Raw genomic sequence first — 16,158 nt, 5'->3', positions numbered from 1 at the left:
GGAAACTGCTAAAGTGAAGGAGGGGGTAGGGTATAATTGCAGTGAGTTTGTCGAACATATTCCGTAAAACAAGAACAGTTGCAACAATGGGCTGGATCTGAGTGTTAAACCAAAGAATTCGAGTGTTGCACTCTCAGGAAAGATGCGATTAGCGATGACATTCAGTGGTTAGAAAGGTTTCTTCTAATTGTTAAAGGAAACGAACTTTGTCTTAACAAACATAAAACATAACCATCTGCTCTGATGCCATTGAATTTAGAGGTAATTTTCTAAGGACTCGGCTATTACCTTGGATATGTGTGTTCAGTTTTCTCATCTCTCGAGAATAGAGAATTTTGTCATCAGCAATGCAGATGTGATTGCATCAGGGAGATTGTTTAAGATCAGGAACAATAAACCTCTCTGTATGAAAATCTGGGGCACACCCGCATTAATTTGATGTTTGAATGTATGGTAATCTAGAATGACATTTGGTACTTATTCAGATACTGACCGAAGTTCTGATAACATCATGGAGAGACTAAGACGTACTATGGAATTTCTGCATTGAGATAAATGTTTCCATGCTTACTTTGAGTTGGTTAGCTCCTTTGTGTATTGTTCAGTAAAGAGAGAAAAAGGATTCCCAATCAACACATTGGTAATATCTCGTTTTGAGTTAGTTTTTCACTTTGATGTCAGACGTTTATGATGGTTTAAACCATTATGACAAGATGATCAGCATTGTCTAGTAGGCTATGGACATTGTTACACAAGCCTTGAGCAGTGTTGTCAAGAATAGGCAAAGAAGTGAGACTTGCTGGTCTCCACTATGTGGGAGGCGGTTTCTGAAAAGGAATGTGTAGCTGAGAATCTACTTTTTTTGTTACCAGGTTTTTTTGTTTTGTTTTGGGTTTTTTTACAAGAGAATCACCACTTATGAAGGCCCAGAGGCCACTTGAGGATAAGGGTTAAAGAGTGTACAATGGTCAAAAGAACAATATCATAGTAATCATTAGAAGTGTAAATTTGGTAAATAGGATTACTTAAGGGGAACGGCTCATCAAGAACTTGTTTACATTGGTCTTGAAGATGGCCATATTGTAGTCAGCTGGAAAGCAGGTAAACGGAAGAGTTTCACAGGTGTGGAGTTGTAAGAAAGAAACTTTATTCATGAAATCTACGTTTAATAGTTGGATCTGTGTAATTCAAGAAACCAAGCCAATCTCTGGTGGACATTAAAGTCTCCAAATGCATAGATTTTGGATGCTCAGGTCTGAGGAAAAGGATGCGTCAATACTGAGATGTAGGGTGTAGGCAACTAAAGCTGTGTTGTAAGGTTAATCTAAAATACAAGTAAACTTGATTGTCAGAATCTAGGTTACGTTTTCTACTCATGGGAAGGATGTTGATGTATGGTAGTGGGACCTGTTGAATTCATGCGTTGTACGTGAACCATGATATGAGTTTTAATGATAGACTTAAATGTGTGTCATTTTCAGGAGAAAATTAAATCTTGATGGTTATAGGGAGATGTATGCAGAACGGGGGAAACTTGGTTGGTTTAGTCACCTAGAAAGAATGGATGAGTTCTTGAGTTAGATGTAAAAAGGTTAGTTGGCAGATGAAGGCCAAAGAATATTTTCTTTGGCCTTCATTTGGAAATAAGAATCAACTAAAGAGAAAGAAGGATAAATAAAGATCTGGCCAGAGATAGGTTAATTTCGAAAGTAATTTCGACTCGTATGTCATCAGCATGAACTCCACAATCATGTGACAATATTAAAAAAAAGTGTCAAATTGGTGCAGACCATCCTATTTCTGGGATGGCCGCATGCTATTGTTGGAGGAAGGAAATAATTGTTGCACAATTTTTATTTTCAACTTTTCTTTTCTTACTGATTTAGACACAGAAGATGCCAGTGAGACGGACATGGTTAAACGAGAAGAAGAATATACAGAAATTAAAGAACAGTAAGTTTTTTTCATTTTTCTCATGCAAGTTTTTACTTTTACATTTTTTTTTTTAATTTTGTATTCAATCCGAAGTAACTAGAATATGAATATTTAAAATATTTTAAAACCTGAAAATGAAACTGAAAAATAAGTTAATTTATATGAAAAAAAATCCAAACAAAAATATAATCTAATTTTGAAATATCTTTATATTAATAGCTAGCAAAATTGTATCTTGGCATTTTTGAAGAAAAACTCCTGACTCCAACCATAAATTGTTCAGTTATTTTCTGCTTATCCGGCATGAATGCAAACTATTTGGGCATATACTTGAATTGGTTTTTGCCAAAAGTGAGCTTAACAGGCATTCATGGAGGAGGGGGTATAGAATATCTCTACACGCCATTATTTCTGGTTTACAAAAGCATCAGTGATAATTTAAAGCCAGTCTCTGTTCCAATGTCAAAGATAGTAAACACAAAAGCCAAACATAAGTTTTTGTTTGCTTCGATCGTCCCAAGCCATATTTTAAACTAATTTTTTTTTTTTGTCGAATTTGGGAGCAACAACTCACTTTCTTTGCATTGGAGCCAAAGAAGGCATCTAGTTTGTTTAGAATGGATCCTTTATTTTATTTTATTACCAGTACTATTTAGCTGGATTTCATTTCTTTTTCTCTTCTCTTTTTTTTCTATTATGTCTTCTCTTTTTTTTTCTTTTTCTCTTTTTTTTCTTTTTCTCTTTTTTTCTTTTTCTCTTTTTTTTCTTTTTCTCTTTTTTTTCTTTTTCTCTTCTCTTTTTTTTCTATTATCTCTTCTCTCCATCTTGCCTTTTTTTTTTCTTGTATGACAGTTTTTTCTGAAAACTGAAAATGTTAATTCTGTTTGAAAGCTAAGATGTCAATCAGTTCATGAGGAGAATGAGGGAGTAAGATGACTTTAGTTTAATCATACAATTTCTACTCCTTCCTCCATGCGTTTCTCTAAATTATTTTACTTGAAACTGATTGGCTTTTTGTAAATTTGATTTTTTTTAACCATGATTAATATTTCACTAATTAAATATTTCTTTGAATCATTTTAAATGTGCTTTTACTACTAATCACGAACATATGATCCAAGTCCTTTATAGCTTTTGTTAGTTCTTTCAATACACGCACATGCCAGGGAGGGGGTCGTACCTAAAATATGATGGTTGAGAGTTTCTATTAATCTATATTTTGATTCCTTTCAGAATGTATCAAGATAAATTGCTTCAAATCAAAAAACAATTGCAACAATTGCAGGATGGTGTGTTGCCTGAATTTATGAAGAAGAATTGCAAAATTGAACAGCAATATCGAGATCGCTTGTTAAGCAATGAAGTGTGGCTGGAGTACGAGGTAGGTTTGTCACAATTTAATTATTAGTTGATTTGATCAGCATTGCGTCGGTATTAAATATGAAGACTTAATTTTCAGAAATTTTTCAGATGAGATATTTTGATTATTTAGACCATTATTCTCATCTTGGTTTTTATTTTAATAACATTTCGATCAATGTAACTTCCAAGCTTCTTCAGGTGCATCGCTTGTCACATATATTACAGTTCAGAAGGATTTTCAGCGATAACATTTATTTAAAATCACCTTAATAAGACTTTACTCTTTTTTGCTTGTTTAGTCTTAAGGTAGCAATACACATGAAAAAATGTAAATGCTTTAAAATATTTCAATATTGGTATATATAGAAAAAGCTTGATAAGCTAAGAAAGGATCTTTTTAAATTTTTAAAATCAAGGAAGTTATGACTATTTTTATGCCTTGCTCGGTTGGATATTTTTCCCTCTTAAAGACCATATGCGTTTTGTCACATTTTTTTGCACTACTTTTTCAGTAAAAAATGTTATATCGTTGTTAAAACACAAGATTAAGCAATGAAATTTACCATATAAGTGTATCTTTGTGCAGGGAATCTGAATATGCTACTGAAAATCTCCAGAAATGAAAGGTTTTCAAATAATCTGCAGTAAATGCACATAAATATGCTGTGATTGCTTAAAAATGCCATGTATGCATTAAAAGAAAAGAAGTTAGAGAACTCAAAGTTAAGTTGTAATGCATTTTATGTGCCAAAAACTGAAATATGTGATTCTACCTTTTATAGACAATTGCATATGAACAACTTGAAAAACTTAAAAAGATAAAACAAAAATTATTTTAGAATTTAATGTAAAATGACTTCCCATTTTGAATCATTTGAGCGTTTTAGGGCTGTTACCCCCCCCCCCTTTTTTTTCCTATGATAGATAAATCCTGGGTGTTTTTTCTATTTGTTTGTTTTCTAAAAGGCAACTATGCATGGTTTTAAGAGGGTTTTTGTGCAATTATGAGAATGTGGGGAGGTTGCCACTCTGACTTTGGGTTAATGATAGAACTAAGGAAAATTATGTGTGAACATCCTGAAGACTTGATAGAAGCAAAACAAAAACAATTTTAGAATTTAGAGCGGGGGTTGGTTTCACATAAATATAAAATAATTCACCATTTCAAGACGATCCTAGCATTTTAGGACAGTTCACCGATTTATTTTTTTTATGGGAGATTAATCATGTGCACTTTTCTTTAAACGCTTTTTACTCTTTCTTAAATTTTTTTTTTAACGCTTGTATGAGCTCACAGAGGAAGTTTGTTTAGTGGGGGAGCTCTACCACTTGTACTTAACGTTATTGTTAAGGCTGAAGGTTTTAGGAAGAGGCTTGCCACTCATACCTAGGATTAGAATAGAATTAAGCTAGTTTTTTTTTCTTTTTCTTTTTTTTTTTTAAGAGGGTGCTTGATACCCATTGTGAAACTTTACAGGAATTATTCTATTTCTCTTAGTCTATCTGTCTTTCACTTTTTCTCAGAAAGTATTGGGCCGATCTAGCTGAAATTTTGTATGGATCTTTGTTATAAGGGACAGCGAACTAAGCATTATCATATCCGTCTGATGTAACATTAAGGATTAATAGATGTTAATATTTAATGCAAGAATGACCACAAATTTAATCATATTCAACCATCAATTTTGGCATAAAGTACTCCTTTTAACAGACTAAAGTCTAGTGGGAATCTATTTTGAATTGTCAAACTTTTTGATCCTGAATTACTGCTGTTATTGATCTTGAAGACAGTTCATGTAACTCCTGCAATAGAATCGTTAAATGTGTGTTCAAATTATTACGAAAATGTATCGGCATTGAGTCTTTATAGATATAGGAATTGATTTATTATAGATATAGGCATTAATTCATTATATCAATTGATACATTATAGATTTAAGCATTGATTCATTATATCAATTGATTCATTTTAGATTTAAGCATTAATTCATTATATCAATTGATACATTATAGATTTAAGCATTAATTCATTATATCAATTGATTCATTATAGATATAGGAATTGATTGGACTATGATTCAGTGGGTTTGTGGTGTGCCTTTTGACAACTTACATTTTTTACTCCTTACTATTGAGGCTGAAAGTCCTCAGATTGGATTCGTCTGCATTGCAACCACTTCCGATGGTAATGGACATGTTGAATGATATTCCGCTTGGATAAATAGATCTACACGCATCTCAATTGAGGATAACCAAGGAGGCAGTATGAAGTAGACTTGGAGTTGCTCAGTCGAAAGATAATTTCAAAACCAGGAATTTTTTTCATTTTTACTCCTTCATACCAAACAAGGCAAATTTTCACTGAGACGTAATGAACTACTGTGAATTAGGGGTCATGCCTACAGGGACATTTAAGCCGGGATTTGGCTAGTGAGATGTCTATTCACATAAAACTTAAATTTCTACATGTTAGTATAGTCAGGAAAGCAGAGTACAGGGAGACAATTTCAAAATGTGGCAAGTTCACGGATGCAGTGATGCTGATACAATAATGAGGATGCAGAAAAAAAAAGGCCTTGTAGAAAAGGTTGATGTGATATCAATTCAATACACACACATACTTATTTGTGGTCATTGGAAGAAAAAAAAAAAGAAAAACGAAAGAAACTTTATTTCAAGATAAAGTCTGTTTCTCATAAAATCCGACCTCAGAACCAATTCCTGGGTCGTCCCAGATTGTTGTTGAGTGTCAGTCGAAAATGTGTTAATCAAGAGAGAAGAGAAAAGGATCATCAAAATAAGACTGTGAATGAAACTATAAAACCGCCCATACGGGTTTGTGGATATTTATTGCCTTTTACTGATATGGTAATTCAGTTTTGGAATGAAATTCGGCTGTGACAGAAAGCAATAAACCTGTGGCTGTGGGGAATTAGAATTCAAGTGAGCATAAAAAAAGAGAAGCTCGTTAAAACAGGTAACCCCTCTTCTCTTGTTTCAAGTGTTCATTCTGGTTTTTTTTTTTTTTTTTTTTTTTTTTCTTCTTCTGCGCCAGATCGTTCAAGATTGGCTAGTCGGCTGGAGAGATTGTTGTTCAGCGATGTGGGGGTGTGACCGAAGTTCTGGATGTAATGAAAATACTTGGATCTTCCCCTTTGGAGATGGAACGTGACTGGACCTAGCGAAGGGCAAAAGACAAAGGGATGGCTGATAGCTATTTGGAACCAGTAATAAGGAGACAGTTAAAGCTAACAGTCTCAATATAATGAAAAGCAAAGACATCTGAGACGACACACAGCCACGCGGTTTCTTCAGCAACCCCCCCCCCCCATTGCATCCTGGTTGAGACATGCCACTGGTTTTTCAAAGTTATTTTTTCTTATTGACGATAAGCAAACAAAGAACTTTGTTAGCGAGCAGCTACCAGTCCCTATAAATTGTACAAAGTAACCAACGCCTATGAACATTCTAACTTATAATCTTTAACACAATAATTATTTTGTTTTATGATAAAAAAACTGATTCTTGACTTTTTGTCTTTGTTTGTAAAACGCCTGTTGCATGGAAGTGTAGTCCATTTCAGATTGGCCTTGTTGACGCAGTTTGAAAGCCAGACTAAGATTTTAAGACAGGTGAATGAACCACAGCAGTGAAAGCAATCCTACCACTGGAGGTAACGGTGATGACACGGGGATTGGAGCTAGGTGCACGTTTCTTTCAATCGTGTGCACTTGCTCCGTCGCGTAGGGGGTCACACCTATGCATGTATGGGATTTTGCTGCTTGTCGAGTTCCATCTGGAGTATTTACATCGAGGGGCACCACTGCTGCAAATTCATCAGAACGCATTCCATTTAATTGCTTGTAAAACAAGAACAGGGATGCAACATTGCAGCAGTGAGATGAGGCTTGAACCTTGGCAGTGCGGAACTATTGCCAACATGCAACTCTCATCTGATGTGGGAAAAAAAAACGGTAAATGAGAAAAAAGATTCTTTTGGTTTTAGTCAAATATTGTTTTTAAATTAAAAAATTAAATAAGTTTTCAATTCCTGGAGCACAGAGATAATTTGGTTTTCAAACAATTATACTTGCTCATCAGTGTTCGGTTTTAGTCTGTTTTACATACTGGACAGTTTATAGGAATCAACTAAAAACTAATCTCTGACCAGGATTTGTATCTTTTTCTCAAGTCCATCCTTTCTTCCCATTTGTATTATTTGGATTCATCAAACTACTGTTCTCATCTTGAGTGTGATTTTTACAACATTTCGCTACATATAACCTCCGATCTTCTTCAGGTGTATCTTGTCGAACTCAGGAATTTGGATGGAATTTTGAGCGGCACCCCTTACTTACTTCATGGGGGAAGCCTGCTCTTGTTCCGTCAGCCATTTTTAAAAAAAATTTTTTAACCTTCAGGAGAATATCACTTTTTACAATTGATTTTTCCCAGTACTCTAACCACTTTGCAACAGGTCCTTGCGGACAATTCTAGTACGAATTTTAGGAGCCTTAAACTTATTTTTATTTCTAGTTGTAAATATCACTGTTTATTACTAATTATTACTATATATTAACGTATCCTCTCTCTCTCTCTCTCATATATATATATATATATATATATATATATATATATATATATATAAAATGTTTTTGCCCTATATTTTTTGTGCCTTTTAATATCATTTTGTCTAGGTCATCTTGACATTTGCTTTTATATTTAATTCTGTCACCATTTAATTTTTTTTCTCTCTCTCTTTTTCTCTTTTTCTTCACTGTTTTTTTTTCTCTTCTTCCCCTTAATTACCTTATGTCTCGGCAGCCATATGAAATGCATATCTTATTTTTCTTTTATTAATATTATTGGAATTTTTCCCCTTTTCCTTGTACATATTTGTGAATTATTCCATGGATTTCGGCCTTTTTGATTATTTTGGACGATTTTCCAATTACGTGATTTCCTTGGATTTTACTTGTGCGAATGGAAATTCAATTAACTTTCTTGGATTTATATTTTTGGAGTTTAAAGTCATTGGATTATTTACCTTTTACCAGACTATCCATTCACATGTAATCACCTTTTTCTTCACCATATTCCCTCTGCTTCACTTTTTGTTATCAAGTAAGATCTTTGACTTACTTGCAGTTTCATCAAATACTTTTGTATGCAAAATCCGATCCCGCATTTTGCTAATTCCTACCCTCTGATGAGAAGGAAAGTATTTCTTCGAAACTCTGCGGATTAAGGACTATCCACTTATCAAATGTTTCCTTTTCAGATTAAATGTTTTTTAACTCTTTTTCAAAGTATTTATTAACTGTTTGCTCTTATATATATAAGTTTCTTTGTATATATTATCTATTGGTTATAATTACTGGTTTCCATATCGTATTAAATTCTATACTAGGCGTACTTAGCAGTTGGTTATTTCCCAGCATATGTGCTGCTTCTTTCAGTCATCATACTCTCCATCATTTTTCTCTTTATCTATAATTTTTACTTCTACCATAATGGTAGGTGGTTTCCATTTTCCTTCCAGATATGGTCAGCTATACCTGACTTTTTAGTCGGTTCACATACTATGGCTTTTCGATGTTCTAACTATACTTTCAATGGAAGACACATTTCACCTTTGTATAGTTTTCCACACTTACATGAGATTTCATGTACAGTTCTTAGTCATGATTTTTTTCTGTAGTGGGCTTGACTCTCACAAGCTGCTTCCAGAGAGTTGAATCACTTCTGAATACTGTCTTGATGTCATATGGATTACATATTTGTTGAAGTTTTCCAGACAAGCCCTTCATATATTGTATACAAACTGTGGTGAGCTTCTGAGTGTCTGGTCCAGATTTCTTGGAGCTGATGTCATGCTCTCTGGATAGTTGTTTCGGTGGAGGGTTTCTCTTAAACTGTCCATCTCCTTTATATGCATTGCTGTTACTACATATTGCTTTTACTCGGTGTTGTAGGTAACAGACAATTCCTTTCTTTACACTATATGGATGGTGGGAGTTGAAGTTTAGGTACTGTCCAGTGAGTTGGCTTTTGGTATACAGATGACATAAACCCCTGACCAGTGTGGGTTATCAGCACATTTAGGAATTATAATTTATTATGTTCTTTTTTCATTATTAACTGTATAGTTGGACGGATCGGGTTCACATGGTCTAGTAAGATTTGAACATCTTCCTGATGGAGCCAGAGTATGAATGTGTCATCTACATATCGTAACCACATTATTGGCTTTAGTGGTGTTGATCCTAATGCCATTTCCACAAAGTATTCCATGTATGCATTGGCCAGTACCGGGGACAATGGTGATCCCATCGCCAGACCTTCTTCCTGCTGACATATATCAGATCCCATCACGAAATATGTAGTTTCTACACAGAAGGTCAACATCTCCATTATAGTGTCAATTGGGATGCGAGTGCGTTCTTTCAGTGAGGCATCCGATGTAAGCACTGTCAAAGTCTCATCAGTGGGTACTTTCGTGAATACTCACCATCTGGTTGGAATGAATGGGAGAATTGTTTATTATTTCCACAAAGTGAGCCGAGTTCTTGATGTATGATGGAGATTTGGTGATTATATCTACCAGGAATCGGCTCAATGGATGACATGCTGAACTTTGATGACAATGTGTTTTAATGGAATACCGTCCTTGTGAATCTTACAATTTTATCCTTGTAAAAACATTAAATAAAATTTGATGTTGCATGACCCATACAGCTGACAATGTGGCAGCAACTATTTTAAATTTGTCATTCTATGCTGTACATCATAAATTAAATGACATTTTTTTAATTAAAAATAAAAATGGGTGCTGCTCCAGTTTCACCCCAATATTTAAAACTTATAAGATTATATCGATCGAAATGTTGTGAACAATCACACTCAAGATGAGAACAGAAGTCCAATGAATCCAAATAATACGAATAATCAATCCTCATCTAAAAAATTCAGAAACTTTCTTCCCATGTTTTTTTTTTATGTACCCTTGCTAACTGACCCTGTTACCTCAACTGATTTACATCTAAATTGTTTTCAAATTGCAGATGCATCTTGCATATTTGGGCTTTGAGCATTCACATATAGTAACTTTATTAAATAATGGCAATTCTGCACTGCCCATCTAGATGGATAACACAAAATATTTAAAAACAAAAATAAAAGTGTGCATAACATGTATTGCTAAAATATAATGCTAATTTAAGTGAATAAGACAATAGGAAGACTGACCTAAGAAATTCTACAGAATTGTAATAGTGTCAACTGTATCATTGTTTTTTATTAATACATCCTTACCTTTTCGATGCATTTCCTATTTTGAACACACAAAAAATGACTGAACTATACAGGCAGTTTTCTTTCTAATCCAGATGACCTTTTAGAGAGCTAGGTTTTCCCGCATAAAAAAAAAATATCAACCTTGTGTAAGATTACTTTCTTGGCGAAGCGAATATCTGGCATTACTTTTTGCAAGGGCATGAGTATCTGTTGTCTGATGCAGCCTTGTTTGGGATGGACTGTCAAAGGGACATGTTTTTTACCCTTTCTCTCTGAAACGTGCACAATTTATTCGATGATTTTAAATCAAAGTAATTTGCCTCCAAATTGATTTGGAATGTATTTAAAGGTGGCTGAAATTAAATACTGTCTTTTTTTTTTTTTTTCCAGCGAGCTGTTGTGGAACGTGAATGGATCAAGGAGAAACAAGCAGCCCTGAAAGATTTTGAAGTAAGTTCTATTCATTTATTTTCTTACAAAAGTTTCTTAGTCCTCACTTACCAAAATCAAAAGTCACTTGAAGATAAGGGTTAATGAGATGTGTAGATTATCTGTTGAAAGATTAATATTATGAGAGCATTGAAAATGAATAGAATGAACGGTTTTATTACATATGAGGATGATTTATGACAAATATTCATTGACATTGGATTTGAAAATGTTGTAATCTATAGGGAAGTAATTGTAATGTATTCCACAGATTGGAAATAAACTGTGTTCATGGAAATTCTACTTAAGTTTTTATTTATTTATTTTTTTATTTGGATTTCCATATGTTGGCACAGTGAAGGGGAGCAAGATAATTTTAGTTGATTTTAATTACCCATCATTATTAAGATTGTATTTTTTCCACGTCTTCTTTGGCTTGCTAAAAAATTTAGGCTGGGTGGGATCCTTCTACCCAAAAGGGAAGTGGATGATTTTTTTTTTTTTTCTTTTTTTTTTTTTTTTTCTGGTGAAAGATAGCTTAGCTTACAAATAAAATTATAAAATAAAAAAAAAAAATTTTTTTCTTTTTTTTTTTCTCAGGAAAAGAAATTTGGCTTGAAAGAAAACTTAATTGCTGAATTTGAAGAAAAGCGACGCCATATTGAAAATGAGCGTAGTACCATGGAACTGACTGGAGGTTAATATTTTCCATATTTTTATTTAAAAATTTTTAAACAAAGTTTTTTCTCAATTTTTAGGGCATGGAGTTAAATTGTAGTTCTTTTTTCTAAGTATAAATAGGAATCTACTAGTTAACCGTCACTAATTATTTACGATAAAATAGGTTGTTTTAAATCAAAACAACTTATCCCTATATATAATAAAAGAGGTGCAATTGTTCCTCTCTGGACCAAAATACAGTAGGCTTCAAACAACAGATGCCACATACAAATTTCTTATGTCTAGCCTATTAGCCACTATCTTACGTAACTTTATAAAAACTTTTCTGACATATCCAGGTGTTTAAATAAAATCCTAGATTACGTCTGAGGAGCTACAGAATCACTATCGCATTAATCTACAGAGGAAGTAGTCCCGATTTTTTTTTTTTAAATCCCCTATCACTAAAATCCTACCACCACCAGTAAACACTGTAGATTTTTATACACAGGGTACAGATACTGTGGTTTCAATCTCCGTAACTGATTCATAAACTCATAGCACAGCCATTAAATTTCTGTCTGCCGATTTGAAAAATAATATATTCTCCCTGAAAACCTTCTGGCTATGCTCAATGGCTTACACCAGAACGAACCCTTATTCCAGAATACAATCCTATACACTAAAACGAACGATCAAGATAATATCCAACATGGCGTCTATAGATACACGCTTACTTACTTACTTAGCTGCTGGGAATTAATTGCTTCTTCCCCCCCCTCACCCAAATGTGTTTTCCAGAGAGGAGCACGCTTCCACCGGGCAACGCCAGTTAGCAGGTACTGCTAGTTTTTAATAAAAACAAAAATATTAATTTGGGTATAGCAAAGTGACTTGTGCACGTAAAAATTAATTAAAAAAAAATTTTTTTATTTTTACGAATGCCTATATTTTATTTTACACATGTTTTACACCTCATAACAACAAACATTGCCTTTAGTCTATCTGGCTGCTTTTCATAGATGATCAAAACTCAGTAAAAACATTTTACTGCGATGGTACAGATCACAACCTCAAAATCCTCATTTTAGGCTTATTTAACCTTGCGTGTTTGCAAAGGTGATTGAGCAGTATTTATTCATTTCATATAAATCAGATTAGTGTTGGGATTCATTTTCCCTGATATATTTCAAGTTAAAATTCTTTCTAGAAAAACATTGAATACTTACAGGAAGGGACCATATGAAGGTTGCCAACATCCCTAATTGAAAATCATTCCAGTTTGTTCCACAGAAACCAACTTGACACACCCAGGTTGTCAGTCGATGTCGTTAACTAGTAATACACATGGACGAAAAAAACACTGGATAATCAGATTTTAAGGTAGTTCTACTAAAATAGCCATATTTTTCAAACCAAAGCACTTTAAGTCTTCAAATTACTACTGTTTTATTCGTAGGCGGATATATATTCGGCGGGTTTTTAACAGTATTTTTTCTAGTTTTTTATTTTAACTCATTTTCTAAACTTACCATGTGAAAGAGATAGTCGGACGCCATTTTTAACTTTCCAATACATCGGTAAGCATTGTGTTTTTCAAGCTGAATAAACATGTTACATTAAATAAAAACACTAAAAACATATCCAGTTAGGTAGAAAAGTAACTTATCTTGCCTTTGATAACATTTATTTGTTATGTATTTGCTTTTTGATAACTTTTTCGAATCTGTGTACAATAATACAAACCCTGTTATTTTTTTTTTCTACTTATTAAGCGAAAGGTATCTTTACCACCTGCTCCAGCGTAGTATAAACGGCTTATGGAATAAACACCTTCAACTTCGAAAATAGAAATCAACAAATTTATGAAATTTTCTTCGAAATTTCATAACGCAGATTTTTATTAAAACTAAATATAACATTTGCTGACTTATTTACTTGTCGAATACACACACACACACATATATATTAGGGGATGTTTATTCATTGAACTTTTGAATAGTCAAGTCGCTGCCTGATGATATCTGTTGTTTGATTGAAACAAGTGGCTATTTGTAGCAGCGGGATGTGAGCATGTTTATATTACAATAAACAAGTATATATATATATATATATATATATATATATATATGTCATCCACATACAGTACTGTTTCGCTGTTTCACAGCTCATCAGTGCGGCTAGACAGGCAACTACCTCAAGCCAGGATTGAAACCCGACCGTTTGTACGGCAGTCAAGGCTCCTAACCATTACGCTATTGGCGGCTGCTTGAACGAGTAGTGAGTTTAACGATGTTTTGATATCGTCTGAAATACCTCCGCTCGATTTGTTTACACAAAGAGCGTCGCTTGTATGCTAATGGTAATTCGTGTTTCACTTCTCAATATGCTCAACTCAAGGTGAGGAGCACTATAGTCATCCACATACAGTACTGTTTCGCTGTTTCACAGGTCATCAGTGCGGCTAGACAGGCAACTACCTCAAGCCAGGATTGAAACCCGACCGTTTGTACGGCAGTCAAGGCTCCTAACCATTACGCTATTGGCGGCTGCTAGATATATATAACTTTCTAAAACACTCTTTAACCCTAACAATAACACTAAGTTCAAGTGGCAAGCCCCCCCCCCCCAAACAAAATACCTCTGTAAGCCACATACAAGCGTCTAAAACAAACAAGCAAAAAATAGATCCTTCATTATAGAAAAATGCATATAAAAAATAAATTGATTAACTGTCCTAAAATGCTAGAATGGCCTGGAAATGGTGAATTATTTTACATTAAATTTTTGTGAAACTTACCCCCCATTAATATTGTTTTTGTTGTTTTTGTTTCTGTCAAGTCTTCAGTATGTTAACACATAATTTTCCTTAGCCCTACAATTAATTCAAAGTCCGAATGGCAACCCTCCCCATATTCTCATTGCATAGAAACCCTCTTAAAACCACACATAATCGTCTTAAAAAAATAAAACAAAAAGCATACAAGATTTAGCTCCCATAAAAAAAAACCCAGTTGACTGCTCTAAAACGCTAGAATGACCTGTAATGGGGAATTATTTTACATTAAATTCTAAAATAATTTATTTATCTTTCATTAAAGTTTTTCATGGCATTTCATACATAATTGCCTAAAAAGGTAGAATCACATTTTGGAGGGGGTGGTCAGAGGGGTTGGGTGGGGTTAAACCGGTGTTAATCTACAATAATACCAAAGAAATATTACAATATATTCATTTTTAAATGGTCCTATGTTTAGATTTAAGTTTTTTGTACATCACATTACAATTCAACTTTGAGTTCTCCAACTTCTTTTCTGTTTATGGACACATGGCATTTTTAAGGAATTGCAGCATATTTATGCACATTTACTGCAGATTATTTGGAAACCATGAACTTTGGGAGATTTTCAGTCGCGTATTCTGATTCCTTGTACAAAAATACACTTATATGGTAAATTTCATTGCGTAGTCTTGTGTTTTTACAAAGATATGAGTTTGTCTCTGATGTATCGTTATTTTCATGCAAAATGTTCGACTGAGCTTCAGTCTATGGTCCCCCCTCGACAAACTTTTACAAGAAACACTCGTCTAGTTGAAAACACTATCAATAATTCCCCCCACACTTTATCTGTGCCTAAACCTAAACGTAGATTCCATGAACAAAGCTTCTTTCTTAGAATTGCACGCCTGTGGAATTGTCTTCCTGTTTTCCGGCTGACTATAATATGGTTGTCTTCAAGTCTAAAATAAACAAGTTCTTGATGAGCCGTTACTTATAAGTTAGCAAATTTACCGAATTTACATTACTAATGATTACTATATTGTCGAATTTCTACTGTACACTCTTTAACACTTATCCTCGAGTGGCCTCTTGGCTTTGATAATGTGATGCCTGGAGGGGGTGACAGGTTTACTGAAAAAGTAGTGTAAGAAATGTGACGAAACGCATATGATCTTAAAGAGGGGAAAATATCCAAACATGAGGCACAAAAATAGTCATATCTTCCTTAATTTTAGTCAGATTTTTAAAATTTAAAAAGATTCTTTCTAGCTCATCAAGCTCTTTCTATATATACCAATATTGAAATATTTTAAGCTATTTCAATTTTTTCATGTGTATTGCTACGTTAACCACCCGTCCCTGACAAGGTTTGTGCTATCCGAGCGAAATCGCTTCAATCTTCTTCTGATGTTACTCTGACCAATTTCACATTTTTTTTTCATGCCAAATGTTTTGTGTTACCTGCCTAGTGTTATCTGGGAATCTGTGAAATCGTTTTTATTTGTTTGCACATTTTTAAAACTTGTCCAAAAAAAAAAGAAAGAAAGATAAATTTATAGTTGTAAAGTAGACAACTCCTGTTATATTTAATTAAAATGAATTTTTCTCACTTGATTTTATTTTTAGCTGATTATTTAAGAATGTTTCATATTACCAGTCGTCTGAGTGGGACTAATTTTTTAAATAAATTGCAG

The 16,158-nt window shown here is 33.8% G+C and overlaps 1 protein-coding gene across 2 annotated transcripts in view; it reads left to right on the top strand.

Moving 5' to 3' along the window:
- Nucleotides 1-16,158, top strand: part of LOC145286431 (sin3 histone deacetylase corepressor complex component SDS3-like) — a 59,401-nt gene that overhangs the window by 16,933 nt on the left and 26,310 nt on the right. For both annotated transcript variants that reach the window (XM_080135372.1, XM_080135413.1), the window contains exons 2-5: nucleotides 1,887-1,953; nucleotides 3,169-3,316; nucleotides 10,984-11,043; nucleotides 11,623-11,719. In XM_080135372.1, the coding sequence (XP_079991498.1) occupies nucleotides 1,887-1,953; nucleotides 3,169-3,316; nucleotides 10,984-11,043; nucleotides 11,623-11,719 (372 nt within the window). The remainder of the gene's footprint in view (nucleotides 1-1,886; nucleotides 1,954-3,168; nucleotides 3,317-10,983; nucleotides 11,044-11,622; nucleotides 11,720-16,158) is intronic.

This window comes from Euprymna scolopes, chromosome 1 (assembly GCF_053919585.1).
Source record: "Euprymna scolopes isolate OS-2025 chromosome 1, ASM5391958v1, whole genome shotgun sequence".
Taxonomy (NCBI): Eukaryota; Metazoa; Mollusca; class Cephalopoda; order Sepiida; family Sepiolidae; genus Euprymna; species Euprymna scolopes.
Note: the sequence above shows the minus strand (reverse complement) of the source record. Positions and strands in the feature narration are given on the sequence as shown.